At 36.3% G+C, this 18,281-nt stretch overlaps 1 protein-coding gene across 1 annotated transcript in view; it reads left to right on the top strand.

The window, feature by feature from the left end:
* The window catches only part of AP3M2 (adaptor related protein complex 3 subunit mu 2), a 32,291-nt gene extending 14,510 nt beyond the window's left edge, over positions 1-17,781 (top strand). Inside the window, exons 3-9 of the mRNA XM_069075827.1 lie at positions 3,321-3,492; positions 4,694-4,831; positions 5,348-5,433; positions 5,687-5,820; positions 7,671-7,878; positions 8,297-8,441; positions 15,606-17,781. Of these exons, the coding sequence (XP_068931928.1) occupies positions 3,321-3,492; positions 4,694-4,831; positions 5,348-5,433; positions 5,687-5,820; positions 7,671-7,878; positions 8,297-8,441; positions 15,606-15,706 (984 nt within the window). The 3' untranslated portion in view covers positions 15,707-17,781. The remainder of the gene's footprint in view (positions 1-3,320; positions 3,493-4,693; positions 4,832-5,347; positions 5,434-5,686; positions 5,821-7,670; positions 7,879-8,296; positions 8,442-15,605) is intronic.
* The last annotated feature ends 500 nt before the right edge of the window (positions 17,782-18,281 follow it).

The raw sequence follows: 18,281 nt of genomic DNA, 5'->3' as shown, positions 1-18,281 counted from the left end.
GAAAGTTTGGAGAAGGGATAAATTTAAAGGTGGGGCAGAAGATAATGAGGTAAGAGAATACCTAGCTGCTTTTTATGATTTCAAGTCATAAGGACTAGATGAAGACACAAATGGAATTTATTCTCAGGCACTAAAATGGCGGTCAAATGTATTTGAAATCAAGGTAGTTCGAGGAAGAACCTCAGTGTCTGGTACCTTATCCTGCCAGTTGATCTTCAGAATCTTCCTAAGACAATTAAATGGAAGTGATTTAACTTTCTGGCGTGGCACTGGCGTTGGTATGCTGTCCAGGTTTCACCGGCATATAACAATGAAATCAGCACATACTGTGTGGATAAGTTCATTTACCTCAGTAGTGTACTTTCCAGGGATGTTCATGTTGATAATGAGGTTGACACACGCATTGCTAAAGCTAGCTCAGTGTTTGGGAGACTCCAAAGGAAAGTATGGGAGAGAAGAGGTATTATTAGGCTGCCTACCAAACTGAAGGTCTACCAAACTGTGTTGGATGTTAGATTTGTTGCAGACACCTACTGCAGCTCAGAGCTTCTAACTGTGATAACATATGAGGTCCCTTCTAACCCCGGGATTCTGTATACTCCCACGTAGTCATCTAGCTTCTGCTTAAAGATTCCTAGTGATGAGGAACTTGCTACCTATCAAAATAGTCCATTTGATTTTGGAACAAGTAATTGTTCAAGGATATTAGAAAAAACTATAAAATGCTCTACCAATGTAAAATTATTCACAAACTTGCACATGCCCCTCCCTTTTATTTTGATACTTCCAGATAATAGAAGATATTCTGAAGAAATAAAACAAGACTTTTATACTTTCTTTTCAATAGACAGTACTTTGGCCACACTGTTATTGTAAAAATGATTCTCCCACTAGATTGGAGTTGGGTTGGATGACCTTTAAGAGGCACCTGCAACTCCTAAGATTCTATAATAAATTTTTGCCAATCAATAGAAATAGAATATAAGCTGTAGTTTTTGTGTTATTGGTTTGTCACACAGAGACACAGAAATATTGAAAAGGAATAGGAAAAAACCTCTTTTTAAAAACTGTCTGAAAACCTCAGCAAAAAGTGTTTTAAAAAAGGTAATATATTTACCAATAAAGTCCTGCAGGAAGAGATAGAGAAAGTGCTTTTAAAATAACTACAGACACTATAAGATACTTATAAAAAAAAGTCAGATCTAAACAATTGGAGAAATAGTTCTCAGGGGTAGGCAGAGCCAATATGATAAAAATTACAATTCTACCTAAATGAATTCATATTCAATACTGTACCAATCAAACTACCAAAAATTATTTTATAGAGCTAGAAAAATAGTAATAGAATTTCTCTAGAAGAACAAAAGGTCAAGAATATAAAGGGAATCAATGAAAAATATGTGAAGGAAGATGGACTAGCAGTGCCAGATCTCAAACTGTATTACAGAGTGATAATCATCAAGACTATCTGGTACTGGCTAAGAAATAGGGTGATGGATCAGTGGTATAGATCAGGTACACAGTGCACAGTAGTAAATGACCATAGCAGTCTAGTGTTTGATGAGCAGAAAAATTCAAGCTTTGGGGAAAAGAATTTATAATTAACAAAAATTGGAGAAACTGGAAATAAGTTTGGCAGACTGATATGTCTCACACAACATACGAAGATAAGGTTAAAATGGGTACATGATTTAGAAATAAAGAGTGACGTAAACACATTAGGGGACTATGTAATACTTTACCTGTCAGATCTATGGATGAAGGAAGAATTTATAACCAAACAAGAGCTAGAGAGCATTATGGATATAAAATGTATAATTTTGATTACATTAAATTGAAAAAGTTCTGCACAAACAAAATGAATGCAGCCAAGATTAGGAGGAAAACAAGAAACTAAGGGAAATTTTTTACAAGTTTCTCTGATAAAGGTCTTATTTCTTAAATATATAGAGAACAGGGTCAAATTTATAAGAATACACATAAATGGTCAAAGGATATGAACAGGAAGTTTTCCTAAGAAGCAGTGAAAGCTATGTATAGTCATATGAAAAAAATGCTCTAAATCACTATTGATTAGAGAAATGCAAATTAAAACAGTTCTGAGGTGCAACCTCACACTGTCAGATTGGCTGATATGACAGAAGGGGCAGCTAGGTGGCACAGTGGATAGAGTGCCAGGTCTGAAGTTAGGAAAATTCAGCTTCCTGAGTTCAAATCTGTCTTTAGACACTTACTAGCTATGTGACCCTGGGCAAGTCACAAGTCACCTTGTTGGCCTCAGTTTCCTCATCTATAAAATGAGCTGGAGAAGGAAATGGCAAATAAAACCTCAAATGGAGTTGCAAAAAGTTGGACACAATTGAAACAACTGAACAACAACAATATGACAGAAAAGGAAAATAACAAATGCTAGAGGGGATGTGGAAAAATTGGGACACTAATGCAGTCTTGGTGGAGTTGTGAGCTGATCCAGCCCATTTTGGAGAGTGATTTGCACCTGTTCCCAAGGGGCTATAAAGGTGTGCATGGCCCAGCAATACCATTACAACATCTCTGTCCCAAAGAGATCAAAGAAAAGGAAAAGCTTTTGTATGTACAAAAATATTTATAGGAACTTTTTTGTGGTGGCAAAGAATTGTAAATTGAAAGGATACCCATCAAATGGGGAATGACTGAACAAGTTGTAGTATGTGATTGTGTTGAAGTTCTATTGTTCTGTGGTGTATGATTTTGATGGAATACTATTGTGCCATAAGAAATGATGAACAGACTGCATTCAGAAAAACCTGGAAATACTTACATGAACTGATGCAAAGTGAAGTAAGCAGAGCCAGGGGATCATTGTACACAGCAACAGCAATATTTTACAATGATCATCTGTGAAAGGCTTAGCTACTCTGATCAATATCGTGATCCAAGACAATTCTGAAGGATGAAAAATGCTACTACCTCCAGATAAAGAGCTAATGGAGTCTGAATGCAGATCAAAGCATACTTTTTTATTTTTCTTGTTTTTCTTTTTTTTTTTTTGTTTTTCTCTTTTGCAACATGGCTTACATGGAAATACATTTTACATGACTGCATATGTATAATCTATGTCAAAATGCCTTCTTAAGAAGAGGGAAAAAGAGACAAAGGGAATTTGGAACTCAAAAATTATTTTAAAAAAACAAATGTTAAAATTGCTTTTATATGTTATTGAGAAAAATATAAACTTTTAAAAAAGTAATATGGATAAGACTAGATCTCCATTCAATGGGAAAGTTATTATATTTCTTACTCTCTATGTGTGATTAATATCTTTGTTTTATTTTCTCCAGGATTATTTTGGAGTTTGTTCAGAGCTAGTTATCAAAGACAATGTTGTTGTGGTTTATGAAGTACTCGAAGAGATGCTAGACAATGGGTTTCCACTGGCTACTGAGTCAAACATCTTGAAAGAACTGATAAAACCTCCGACTATCCTTCGAACTGTTGTTAACACTATCACAGGTATGGAGAAGGATACAAAACTCAAAACTCAGTAGGCACTGACTGCTGAAGTCATCATGTTGCTTGTTGTAAAGTTTTGTATTGGCTGAGTGCTAGTCTCAGGGGAGAAATGATTTCTGATTTTATGGTTGCTTTAATTTTAATGCTTGCTTTGTATCTGAATTCTTTACATGTTGAACATGGACTAAAATGATTCTCTTTATTAGACATAAAATTTCTTCAGGTCCAAGGAACTCACACTACCTCTTTTCAAGGAAAAAAAAAACTTTTTTCCACATGTTTGAGCATTCTGACAAGGAAGGGAAATAGACCACTGAAGGTCAGAATTGAGTTTTACAGCTTTGTTCCATATATTTTTCATGAAGTGTAGGTCATTTATAAAAACACTATAAAGTCATAACTGACCTGAATCCAATTCAGTCCTAGGACACTAATGTCTAAGAACAACTTCCCCAACACCTGACTGTGAAGATGCTGCTAAGGGCGTGGCTTAAAATTCATTATGTCTGCCTGCAGTTTGAGAAAGTGCAAGAAAGAGTGGGAAAAGAAAGCTTACAAGACTAATCTTACAGAATTTTAGTACTAGTGCTTTTTAAATCTCGGTTTACCTTTTTATGAGGAATATAAAAATGGCTTGAAAATACATCTTTAGCTGGCATATAATAGGAAGGAATTGCAGTAGTCTTTTATGCCATTAAACCCCTGGCCTTAATATTGATCTGAGAGATTGTATTGATGGATTCACTCTGCTACCAGAGCCCTGATGTACCCATGAACTCAGCAAGAATGAGATGATTTTACCCATGAAAATTGAACACTGCTGTATATACTGATATCCCTGGTAGAAGCCATTACATTATTTAAACTGCAGACTATTGTGGAATTTGAGAAAGTAAGTTCGGGTTACATTCAAAACCGTAATAATGGAGTCTGTTCTTCAGGTAGCTTTATTTTTTTCTCCAGGAGAAGGAAGGGAGAAGGTGACTAAGGGTGGTGGTATTCATTTTAAGAGTGCCAGACCAAATGGCAACAAGAAATTTTTAAAATAGATCAGGTCATTCTGGTGTAAGGAGGAAAAAAGCCTTTGGGGAAAAGTGTATCTTTAGTTTAGGAAACTTCAGCTAATTGTGTAGAAGTCTGGTTAAGGGGAATGGGAAGTTGGAATCAAATATGGATAAAATTGTATTAATTACTGTTTTAGGAAGCACAAATGTGGGTGATCAACTTCCCACCGGGCAGTTATCAGTGGTACCATGGCGACGAACTGGGGTGAAATATACTAATAATGAAGCATATTTTGATGTGATTGAGGAGATTGATGCCATCATTGATAAATCAGGTACCTGCAGCTATGATCTAAAAGTGTTTGAGCACTAAGAAAATTGAGAGCAATGATTTTTTTTCAAGTAGTATAAATTTGTATTGGAAGCATGCTCCCCTTATATGACTTAACTGACCGTTGTTATGTATATAATAACGTGTCCCATTTATCAGTAGTTAGTTTGTCTTGATACTTTATGATTTTAGTGTGGAAGTTTAATGATTTCATATGACTTAAGCTTTGTTCTGAAAATTCTCCTTGCCATCTTGAACTTTTTTTTTCAGTAGAAATTAGTGGTGTTGCTTTTCCTGAGGTATTTTATCCCTTTACCCGTATGGTAAAGGTTATCTCTAACAAAATCACTAGTTTGACAGATATTGAGATAAATATCTGAATTTGGGGAATTTGAGGAAAATTACATTTTATTATGGTCCTTTAGCTTACATGAAATATCTTAGAACTTTAGTTAGAATGATGACATTTTTCTGGTTCAATGACCTTTTATTATCTGTTTTGTTTTATTTTTTGTGTGAGGTTCTACAATCACTGCTGAGATCCAAGGAGTCATTGATGCTTGTGTCAAGCTGACTGGGATGCCAGACCTCACACTGTCTTTCATGGTAACAAACACTGGGGTAGAGATACAGTGCTTGAGAAAAGAGATGTTGGCACACTTAGTGGTAAAGAAAAAAGAAATAAATGAAATGAGGAATAAAAGGTTTGTCCAAAAGACTTGTATTTAGCTAACTACATTCATTCTACATAACTAGAGGGTTTTTGTTTGTTTTTATGAAAAACATCTAAATAATTTCCCTGACTGATATACGAGTGTTTACTACCTGCTCCTTACTCTTCCTTTTATGGTAACTTTAGAATCCTAGGTTGTTGGATGATGTCAGCTTTCATCCGTGTGTTCGTTTCAAGCGCTGGGAATCTGAGCGTATCCTTTCCTTCATCCCACCTGATGGAAACTTCCGCCTGCTCTCCTACCATGTCAGTGCTCAGAAGTAAGCAGAAATCCTCAATGTAAAGGAAACATATTTATATGTGTCTGAATCAGAATATTTTTCTCAACCTAGAATGTGAACATGCCTGTATGATTTGTGTTCCTATATTCAACAAACATTTTAAAAACTATAAAAAACAACAATTGTTAAAATTTCATTTGTCTCTTTAATCTGAGGATTTAAATTCCTTTAGAGAAAGTGCGAGTTAATAAAAAGAGTATAAGGCATAGAAAAAAGTACAGAGATCCAGGTTCTCGTCCCAACTTTGCCAGTAACTTCTTAAATGACCCACTTCACTTTATTTATTTGTTCAAGTGGAAAAAATAATGCCCCACCTATTTTATTGGTTTATTAGGATCAAATTATATCATGAATGTAATAGGCCTTTGAAAAAAGTTAAAAGCACTATATAAATAGAAGGTGATAGTATTACACTCTCAAGAAAAGAAGTGTTAACCACACTTCATAAATCTAAAAATGGAAATACAGGAGTAAGAGTGACTTCTTATTGTCATATGGGATATCTTGTACTTAGCATTTGTGGGTTTTATTGATTTTACTTTTAGAAACATTGACTTTTAACCCATATGTACAAAAATGTTTATAGCCACTCTTTTTGTGGTGGCAAAGAATTGGAAATTAAGGGGATGCCCATAAATTGGGGAATGGCTGAACAAGTTGTGGTATGTGCATGTTATGGAATACTATTGTGCCATAAGAAACAAGGAGCAGGCGGTCTTCATGTTTACCTGGAGAGGCTTATACAAACTGATGCTGAATGAGAAGAGTAGAACCAGGAGAAATTTGTACACAATTACAGACACAACGTATGTGTGATGACCAACTTTGATAGACTGGACTCCTCTTAGCAATGCAGTGATATAAGTCAATGCCGAAAGATTCATGATGGAGAGAAATATGTGCATCCAGAGAAAGAACTAGAAAGAACTGAGTTTATATCCAGGTGGAAGCAAAATACCTGATCTTTTTCCTTCTCTTAAAAAAAAAAAAAAGAAACATTGACTTTTAGAGCCAGAAAGGACTTCAGAGATCATTTGGTCTGGCTACATTATTTAATAGGTAAGAAAGCTAAGGCCCAGAGAGTAATTTGCCCAAAGCCACACTGTTAGTGAGTGGTAAAGCCAAGATTCAAACTCTGGTTTTCTGAATCTTAGACTAGTGTTTAAAAAATCTACTGGCCAGGTAGCACAGTGAGTAAGAGCACCGGCCCCACTGTCGGGATGACTTGTGGATCGAATCCGGGCTCAGACACTTAGCACCCACCCAGAAACACCTGGCCATGTAACCTTGAGCAATTTACTTAACCCCAATTGCTTAGGGGCAGCCAGGTGGCTCAGCGAGTAAGAGCACCAGCTCCAGTGTTGGGATGACCTGGGGATCAAATCCAGGCTTGGATACTTAGCACCATACCCAGAAATAACTGGCCGTGTAACCTTGAGCAAGTTACTTAACCCCAATTGCTTAAAAAAAATAAATAAAAAATAAAAAAATCTACTGTCTCAGCAAGGTTGGAAATTTAGAATAAAAAGTATGTTATCTATTTAGTAATTTAGCTATTAGATACTGTCCTATCCTTGAAAAAAGAAAAGGGAGAAAAGTATTTTTGTTGTTTATTCTTTGTATACTGGCTGAGGTAAGGGATGAAGACATAATTATAAAAATAGTAATAATTAGCATCTCTATAGTACTTTAAGGTATGCTAAGTAATTTCATAAGTTCATTCATGTGAAGAGGAAAATATGATGCTAGAAGAAAAAGGGAAAGGTGAAGAGATATTGTATGTTTTCAATGCAATAATAAAATGAATTGCCTATCTTTTTTTTTCTCAGCTTGGTTGCAATTCCAGTGTATGTCAAACATAACATCAGTTTCCGAGATAGTAGCTCACTAGGACGCTTTGAGATTACAGTGGGGCCCAAACAGACTATGGGAAAAACTATAGAGGGAGTGATTGTCACCAGCCAAATGCCCAAAGGGGTCCTGAATATGAGCCTTACTCCATCTCAGGGCGCGCACACTTTTGACCCAGTTACCAAGGTAAGTGATTCTAGATTAGTACATTTTGAATTGTAAATGTCTGATACAGCAGTGACTATTTAGGCATTTCCAAAAGTGACTGCGTCATTTGTTGAAAAGGTGGTTGGGACAGAGTTTGCCCTCATTGGGATGAAATGAAAAGGAAAAATATAATCATTACACATAGGTGGTAAAAACACCATAGGGGCAGCTTATGTTACATTCTTGGGACCCTAAGAACATCTTCCTTCAAATGTTAATCCCAGTGCAACTAATTTTTTTGTTTAAAAACCATTTTTTTTTTCCTGTAAGAACATAGCTAAAATACATTCAAGAAGAGTACTATGGACTCTTTGTTGTATAGAAACAGGATTACTGAAAGTATTTTTCTGATACATTTAACTCATTAATTCTGTTACATTTTTTCTTTTCTCTGAAGTTGCTCTCTTGGGATGTAGGAAAAATAAATCCCCAAAAGTTGCCAAGTTTGAAGGGGACTATGAGCCTTCAAGCTGGGGCTTCCAAACCTGATGAGAACCCTACCATCAACCTGCAATTTAAAATCCAGCAACTGGCCATCTCTGGTAAGTAACCAACAGCTGGATGTCAGGAGATATAAATGACTTTCTGATTTGAAAAGCCTTTCTGACAGCTTACTATTTATTTACAGAGTTTTGTTTCTTTAACAAGTTTTAGACTAGAAAGTGTGTGGTTCTTTTCCAACATATTTCAGGGAAAATGTAATAATCCTTGATTGTAAAATCACCAAAATCATCTAAATGAAAGGAACTAGCCACAAATAAGAATGAATAAATACTGATAAGAGGTTGTATTTAAATCTTTTCTGACTTGAGAAGGTTCTTGCCCTTAATTCCCAAGATCTACAGTTTGAAGGTATGTCTTTTTTTTTTTTAAGATGGTGGCTTTAATCAAAAATGTTTTTTTCCTACCTATATTTGATAATCATTCTTGACCCACTGAAATCACCTAGATCAGCATACCATAACCTGGAGTTGCTCTGTCAAGTCTCTTTGCCTTTAGAACTCTATAAAATCAGTCTTTCCCCCCTAACTCTTAGGCTATTGACTGAGTCAGGTGATTAGAATTAACTTAGAACATGAGATTCTTGAAGATTGCATCAGCATCATCATAGTCCTATCACAATTAGAACATTGTTAATATTAGCTTGTTAATGACACATAACTTGGAATCTGTTTTATTCTTAGCTTTTTCTTGCAATCTCCAAATAAATCACTTTCAAGTCACACCCAGTCAAAGAGCAAAAGAGTAGACTTTCTAACTTATACTTTGATGGATCAGTGATTTTATTGATATGAATATCTCCTTATATGATATAAGATAATGACCTACACATTCCCTTTCATCCTTTGAGATTCTTGTCCCTGCCTTTCCATAAATTTTCCATGGAGGATCTACCCACCATCCTAGAGGATTTCCTCTAGGTTTTTTTTTTTTAACATTCCATGAGTGCCAATACAGCATGTGCCACTAGAACTACCATATCTTTATGTACTTTCTGTGTTTATTGCCTTTTGACTCAACCACAATTTTGATTTTTTTTTAAAAGACTGAAGTGTTCTAGAAGTGTCTACCCATATAATATCATTGGAAGAACATTGGTGTTAAAAGATGGGTTAATTGTTTGGAATAATTAAAGTGCTATATAATTTCACAAATGTTATCTAACCTACTCATATATGGGCCTATTTGATTATTCACCTATCCAGGTAGCTTTTTGATGAACAGATTCAATGAACTGCTCATGTAATTGCATGTCATAATCTGAACAGTAGTTATTCTTCATCCATTTGATTTTTAATTGTTAGATTTGTTAGATTGATCTATTTTGAGGAGTTTTGGAACTCACTGAGGAGACTCTTAATATTTTTGGGTGTCAAGCAGTCAATACTGTAGGTAAATTACTTAGCCTCTCAGAAAAAGTATTTATTGATGTCTACCTGTTCCCTTCTCCTATTCTCTTCAAGGATACTCTTGACATATGTATAGGTAGGTATTCTCTGAAAGATTTTATAGACATGGAAAAGTAGGCATATAGAGTAGTAGTTATCAATGCCTTTTTAAATGAATTTCAAAAAACACTGTGATTTTTTCTGTTTTTTTTTTTAGTATTCCTGTCTTTGAGATATCTTTTCAAAATCACTCGCAGACCTTTCAGACCTGTCACTTATGTCTCTGAATTCTTCTGTTTATATTTGGTCTGATCTAGCTGTTATTTAATTTCCCTTAGTGTCATTTCTACCATATTCCATATTGAGACTAAAGTATTAGAGTCCAAATATATTGTTTCTACTGTCATTGATGATGAAAATAGTTTGTTATAAAATGCAGACAGATCTGTTCTATTTTTCTTTTATTATTGTGGTCTTATGCCAGACTTTTTTGAGATTCATTCTCCTGCCATATTTCTTCACTCTTTTGGGAGGCTCTTCTTCTTAGCATCTATCTGCTTCTATCATATTTCATAAATGAACATATTCTAAAGTAGTGTTAGCCTGCCTCTGCCTTGGCGAGATCAAATGTTTGCTGGTTCAGGTTAACTCTGGGACTTTTTGGTCTCCTCCTTGATGTGACTGCATTACATTTGTTAAATTTTGTAGGAAATATTGTGATCATCTTTATCTATTAATATCTTTTCCTTGGTTTCTATTTCCCATTTCTCATTGTCAGTATCTGGTTTATGTAGATCACTTCAGAAGTATTGTAGTTATACATAGCTTCTTCTTATCTTGATCTTCGCTTCCAATTGGGGGTTGATTTTGACCTTTGTTCTAACTAGTTTTTGATCTAGTTGACTGCACACTGACAGCTGATTAAAAAATGACACCTACATGGCTCATCTGTCAGTTCCTGTCAGTTAACATAGTTCTATTTTTGTTGTTCACCAATCATTCAGTCAACAAGCCTTTTGACATTTTAAAGTTTTTCTTAACAGATTTAGCTTTTAAAATACCTTTATTTCCTAATATATCCATTCCTTTACTACCTATTAGAGGGCCATCTCTTATGACAAAGAATAAAACAGAGAGAAAAAAAAATTCATTAAAACTAACCAACTCATCAACTAGTTGTGATGTTTATGTTGTTCTTCACCCATAATCCCCTATCTCTACAAAGAAGAAAGTTCATTTTCTTTTTTATTTTTTTGCACTTAATAGTATTTTATTTTTTCCAATTACATGTAAAGATAGTTTTCAACATTCATTTTTGTAAGATTGAGTCTTAAATTTTTCTCCCTCCCCAAGACAACAAGCAGTCTGATATAGGTTATACACATACAATCATGTTAAACATATTTCCACATTAGTCATGTTGCAAAAGAAGAATCAGAACAAAAGGGAAAATCACAAGAAAGAAAAAATTCTTTAAAACAAAAAACCTTTTTCTTATTTGGTTTTGTTTCCTCTTTCCCATTGTTCTTTCCATCCAATGCAATCCTTCTTTATAACCTGATTAATGTCTAATGTGAAAGTATTTGCAGATCCTATACTTGATTGCATGCTGCCATGGGAGGGGCAGAGGAAGGGGGAGAAAATTTGAAACTCAAGGAATTGGGAAACTGAATCTTGTAAACTAAAAGTAAACAACAAATTGATAGACAAAAAATTAAAAAGCAAAAAAAGTGAACATAGTGTGCTTTGATATACATTCATACTCCATAGTTCTTTCTCTGGATGTGGATAGCATTTTCCATCAGGAGTCTTTTGGAATTGTCTTGGATCAATGTATTACTTAGAAGAGCTAAATCTATCATAGTTGATCATCCCCAATGTTGCTGTTACTGTATACAATGTTTTCCTGGTTCTGCTCACTTCACTCAGCATCATTAGTCTTTCCTGGTTTTTCTGAAATCTGCGTGCTCATCATTTAGAACAATTGTATTCCATTACATTCATATACTACAACTTGTTCAGCCATTCCCCAGTTGATGGGCATCCCTCAATTTTCAGTTCTTTGCCACCACAAAAAGGGTGGCATAAATATTTTTGTACTTGTGAATTCTTTTCCCTTTTGTTATGATCTCTCTGGGATACTGACCTACTGGTGGTATTACTGGAACAAAAAAAAGCTTCATAGCACTTTGGGCATACTTCCAAATTGCTTTCCATAATGGTTGAATCAGTTCACAATTCCACCAACAATGCATTCGTGTCCTGGTTTTCCCATATCTTCTCCAATATTTATCATTTTCCTTTTCTGTCATATTAGCCAGTCTGGCAGGTGAGAGGTGGTACCTCAGAGTTGTTTTAATTTGCATTTCTCTAATCAATATTGATTTAGAACATTTTTTCATATGAATACAGATAGCTTTAATTTCTTCATTTGAAAATTACTTGTTTATATCCTTTGACCATTTATCAATTGGGGAATGACTTATATTCTTATAAATTTGACTCAGTGCTCTATATATCTGAGAAATGAAGTCTTTATCAGAAACACTAACTATAAAAATAGTTTCCCAGCTTTCTGTTTTCTAGAAGATTCATTTTTATATCTCTTCTTTGGTTAACTCTGTTCTTTTAAGGAATATTAGTATTATTAAGACATGAGGCTTCTAAGTAGTCTATAATCTTTGGGCTCTTTCAATTCTTAATTCTGAATTGCATTTTTCAACATTTTTTTTCACTATTTTTCCCATTAAAGCCATTAAGTAATGAGATATATCTTGACTTGTTTTGGAGAACTTTGTCAAATTCCTCATAGAATTCTCTACCTTTTCATCCTCTTCAACAGTTTTTGGTTTGTCAGCTACAGTTGTCTTCATTAAGAGTCTTTTTGCTTATGTTCATCATAGGCACTGAGCACACACTGAAAACAACTTTGCCAGTTCCCCCTTTTGTTCTTCAAAGAGATCTGGTGAACCTTCTTTCCAGGTAGCTACAACATTCTTATACTTTTTGAATTAATTTATAGTGAGTATGTCAATACAGTTGAATTTCTCTAGTAGGACATTCCTTTAGTAGGAATTCAACTATATTGACAAATTCTTATTAGATAAGAATCTAATGGTCATATGTGATCTAAAATCAGTGTGATTCGTAGGACCTTCTTTCTTTTTTGCTACTCTTATCATGGATGGGGCTAAAAATCATTATTTATTTTTTTCTTTTTCGTGGGCTGCCATGGTCAAAGAATTCATCATACAGTGACCAACTTGTTCATGATAAGCCTTTCAGTACTTCACTAGGCTGGTCATTGGGCAATGGGGACTGTACTCAGAACTTCTAGTGTGATAGAACGTTCTGAAGCTTGTGCTCCATTGGTGTGGCCTTAGAGAACTGAAGGTCACCTTCATATAATGATGGCATAAAAGTGGAACTTTGTGGAGATTTTTCCAACACTGTCCAAAAACCTTAATTTCCTCATTTTCTTGCCTCCTCCAAAACAGAGCAGTATGTTGTAAAGGAGGGCATGATATCAATTCTTCACTTTCTGCATATAATAACCAGTCAATCAACAAGCATTTATTAAGCTCTTGCTATGTGCCAAGCACTGTACAAGGTGTTGGAGATACACATACAGAGAGTGAAACTGTCTATACTTCCAAGGAGCTTATATTCTAGTGGGGGAAGCAACAGAACATCTGTAAATGCATATGGACTAGATGGAAGACAATAAATACAAATAAATTCAAGGCAGTTAAGTCCAAGGCAGTTTACAAAGGGAGTCTTGAGTTGCATTGTGGAAGAAGAGAGGTATTCTTTGAGGTAGAGCAGAGGAAGGAGTATATTCCAGGCATCCTCCTCCTCTTCATCATCATCATCATCACCATCAAGTATTTATTAAGGATATGCTATGTACCAAGTACTGGACTAAGTGTTGAGGATATAAAGAAAGAGCCTACATTCTAATAATGGAGACAACATGTACACAACTATGTACATATAAGATAAATGGGAGGAAATCTCAGAGGGAAGCCCCTACAAGTGGCAGGTGGGGATAGAGGGAGGAGAGAGAAGCTTGGAAGGGACCAAAATGACTCCTTACAGAAGATGGGGTTTAAGCTGAGTCTTAAAGTCAGGAGGAGGAGGTGAGAAGGGAAAACATTCCAGGTATGTGGCAGCCAGTAAAAAAAAAAAAAAGATCACAGATTCAGAAGCTCTGGTGTTATGTGCGAAGTCCAGTTTGGCTAGATTGTAGAGAGCCGAAGGGTGAGTTATGTCCATTGAGGCTAGAAAGGTAGGCTGGGGTCAAGTTCTGAAAGGCTTTAAAAATGAAACAGAGAAGTTGACATAGTATCCTATAGAGGCAATAAAGAGATACTGGAGTTGATTAAGAGACTGATGTGGTCAGATTTGTGCTTAAGGAAAATCACTTTAATGGCAGTTGTTAAAATAAACCGCAGAGAGACTTGAGGTAGAGAATTGAGACCAGACAGAAGGCTTTTGTAGTAGTCTAGGGCCAGGGGTGGGGAACCTGTGGCCTCAGAGGTCACATGTGGCCTTGTAGGTCCTCGGTTGTAGCCTTTTGACTGAGTTCAAGTACTACAGAAGTATCCTTTTATTAAGTCGATTTGTTCTGTGAAGTTTCGATTCAGTCAAAGGACTGCACTTGAGGACCTAGAGGGCCACATATGGCCTCAAAGCTGCAAGTTCCCCACCCCTGCTCTAGACAAAAGGTGGATGAGTGCCTGAAGTAAGGTAGTAGCTCTGTGAGAAAGGGCTGGATGCAGGAAATGTTGTGGATATAGAAACAGCAAGATTTGGCAACCATTTGGATATATGAGGTGAGGGAGGGTAGTGCCAGGGTTACAGACTAGGGAGAGTGACAAGACTGTGATGTCTTCAACAAAAATGGGGGAAATGGAAGAGAGGAGGATGTGGAGGAAGGAGATAATGGATTCTGTTTTGAATATGTTGAATTTGAGATATCTCTTGGATATCCAGTCTGAAATGTCCAATAAACTATTGGTGATGTGAGACTCAAGCACAGAAGAGGCTTTAGTTTGCTATATTGATATATAGAATGCCTCTCTTCTTCCACAATGCAGCTCAGGACTCCCTATACGAACCATTCATGATCCCTTCATTGCTGGTGTCCTCCTTCCCAAACTGCCTCGTACTTAACTGCTTTGAATTGATTTGTATTTATGTTGTCTTTCTACCTAGTCTGTATACATTTAGAGATTTTCTGTTGTTTTCTCCACTAGAATATGAGCTCCTCAGGAGTATGGGTTGTTTCACTCTGAGTTTGTCTTCATAGAGATGATAACTAAACCCATAGAAATGATGAGGTTACTAAGAGAGAGTATACTAGAAAGATTCTTAATCGACTGTCCATGAAATTGGTTATTTTGGTTTCCTATGTATTTCTGTGTATTTTATTTCATGCATTTAAAACACTATTCTGAGGAGTTGATAGCCTTCACCAGGCTGCCAAAAGGGGTCTACGATACCAAAAAAAGGCTAAGAAGCCCTGATGCAGAGAGTGAAGAGAGGAGGAGGACCTGGGACAAGAGTCAAGGGAATACACATAGTTAAGAGGCTTTATGTGGCTAATGGTTCAGCAAAGAAGATAGAGGAGCAAGACAGATAGGGAAAGGAGAACCCAAAAATGCAGAGAGGGGAAGGAGTCCAGGAGAAGAGTGATCAGTTATGTCAAATGTAGCAGTGCATAATAATATAACAATAGTGTCATTCTCTTCTCTTCATACAATTTTGTTTTCTCTTTCCTTGAAATAACACCTATATTATATTCCTCTATTCTAGGATTGAAAGTGAACCGTCTAGATATGTATGGAGAAAAATATAAACCATTCAAGGGCATAAAATACATGACCAAAGCTGGGAAGTTTCAAGTCCGAACCTGAGAAGAGAATAGCAGATTGAGGGGAGAGCCACAATTACTTTTTCCATTTTGTCTTACCCAGAAGTAAAGAACCAGCCTGTCTTCTGCACATCAGTTTCTTCTCGGGACAACAAACACTCTCCCTTTCTCTGTGTTGAATCTACTGAGCCTTTCGTCTCACTGAACAAATCAAGGGAGAGAGTCACTAGGAGAACTGGACTTATCTGAAGTTGAATCAGTAATAATTTCATTCTCAAAGAGGAGATGAGACATGGCAGATTTGTTTGACTTTATATTTAACTCTTTTTAATCTGTTTCCTGAAGAAGGCTGGCATATGTTGCTTGCCTGACCTTTCTTTTTAAAGCTAGGAAAATAGTACTTTCTAAAAGATAGTGATAAGAAAGTTCAATCATTTGAATAATGGTGAATATTAGCCAAGGAAGGGTCAACTGTGGACTTGAGGGAAGGAATAAGAAATCCCTGGAGGACAGTTTTGTGTAAGGGAGGTTATATGAAGGAGGATGAATGATATGGGAAGTAATTAAAGACCCCATTCAGAGGAGGGCAGAAAGAAATGAGTGTCGATTTGGTTAATTTCTTATATATAGATTTCTCTACTTGTCAGATATTCACTAAATTTGGACTGGGGTGATAAACTGGGAATTCTCAAAATTGTTTTAAACCTATCACTAAAATGCTAAAACCCAGTAAAAAAGAATTGTTTTTGCAGACCTAGAATCCTATACAAATTACTCTAATGAGGTCCTGGCCATTATTTTTAATCTCAATATTCAGAGGAGGTAAGATCTTCCATCATTGGCAGAAAGGGAGAAGAGAATACCTGAGCCTCTCTCGTAGCTAGTGGCTAGACAAGCTGTACAATTCTCACTCCTCCTTGCCTAACCCCAAATAATTTAACTCACTACACTTTCACTAACTTCCTTTCTGATATCTAGCTTTCACAAGGTGAAGAGGGTTGGGGAAAGTTGACCCCACATATTTTAGCCTAGCTTGTTCAGGGATGTCTCAGTATTGGGAAATGAAGGGTCTGGGGCACAGGTTATACGGCTAGATTCCATGCAGAAAAAAAATTCAAGTTCTATTCTTAAGGAGGTCAGAACTGGCCACCTGGATCATGAAGAACATGCTATGGTTGCTTAACAGTTACTTAGTCTTTGTTCTCAGTCACTGGGTGACTAAGTGGCTTGCAATTTTCATAATTGTTCAAGGGAATATATGTAGTATTGATTTAGATATTAAAAAGCCATGAACATTCATTTTTAGCTTAAATGAAGGTGCTATTCCCTGTTTCCTGGCAGGAGTGGTGGATAGAAAGAAGTAAAAGAAATCTATTTCCTGATCCTATTTTTGCTGATACTTCTGTGAATTTTCAGTTCCATAAGTCTTTACTTTTCTGGACTTGTTTTTGCTAATGAATAGTATGTAACTTTGTATTGCACTGTATTTTTCCTCTGGGTTGAACTGTGCTGTGAATAGAGAAATGTGTTTCTTTCCCAACTTCCCTAGGCATTCTACTTTGTGTCCTAGGTACTGTGCAAACAGCAGTTGGGTCTCACTTCAGAATCTGACTTGGGCTCAAAACCTGCTGTGGAATCACATGAGCTTTGGAGTCCCCCTTTTTAGGAATTCTGTAGCACTTAGACTCACCTCTTCCCAGGTCCCTGAATGACGTCTCGGCTTCCTGGGATGACAGTGTAACCAGTGCGTTGTTTTCCATAGTGTGATATATTCCTGTTGTTACTGCATATGTGTGAGTTTATAAATCTAAAATTCCAGAGGCTGTTCACTTTCCTCTTGAGCAACTCATGCTAATTGCAGGCAAAACACCTAAGAGGAAGGGGGGCATCCTCCTGAGTGCAATGCTAAACATATAAAGTCACAGTAGGATCATCATCATCTATGAGCTGTGTAGTGGATCGCTGGTGTGTAGTGGTCCATTGTTCCAGCCACACAGCTCTGTGTGCTGTTGGCATGAGTGATGCCGGCTTGTCTCAGAGCTCTTCAGATGCCATGTGTTTAGCACAGACAGAACTGGATGCTCACCCAAGCCTCAGTAAAGGTTAATTTTACCAGAACTCTGTGTCCCAGGTGTTTTGTTTCATGTGGCCTACCACAAATGCATGGTAGCAAAAGCACTGAGCTTAGAGTCAAAGGGCCTGGCTCAGAATCCCAACCCAGCTACTTACTAACACTATGTTCATGGACAAATCACAAGGACAAGTCTGTCTCTCGGGGCCTCAGTTTCTTCATTCATGAAATGATGGGGTTGAACTGTATGATCTCTAACATGTCTTCCATCTCTAAACCCATGTAGGACGCTATGAATGTCCCATCTGAGGAAGTTCTTAATGGTGATATATAGTGACTGTCATTATATATTACTATGTATACTATATGGTTTCGATGGTTACTGCTTTTGTCTAAAAAAAACCTTAAAAGTACTTCTATTTTTGATAGGGTCTCTTGTAAAAGCAGAGAGTATTAACCTCATTTTACAGTCATGAAAACTAAATTATGATTTGCTAAGGGTCTTAGAGTTAATGACAAGTCCAGATCTAAGAATTTAGATCTAGTT

This window comes from Petaurus breviceps, unplaced genomic scaffold, assembly GCF_028583685.1.
Source record: "Petaurus breviceps papuanus isolate PSGF00001 unplaced genomic scaffold, PetGlider_PUasm1.0 90919, whole genome shotgun sequence".
Taxonomy (NCBI): domain Eukaryota; kingdom Metazoa; phylum Chordata; class Mammalia; order Diprotodontia; family Petauridae; genus Petaurus; species Petaurus breviceps.
Note: the sequence above shows the minus strand (reverse complement) of the source record. Positions and strands in the feature narration are given on the sequence as shown.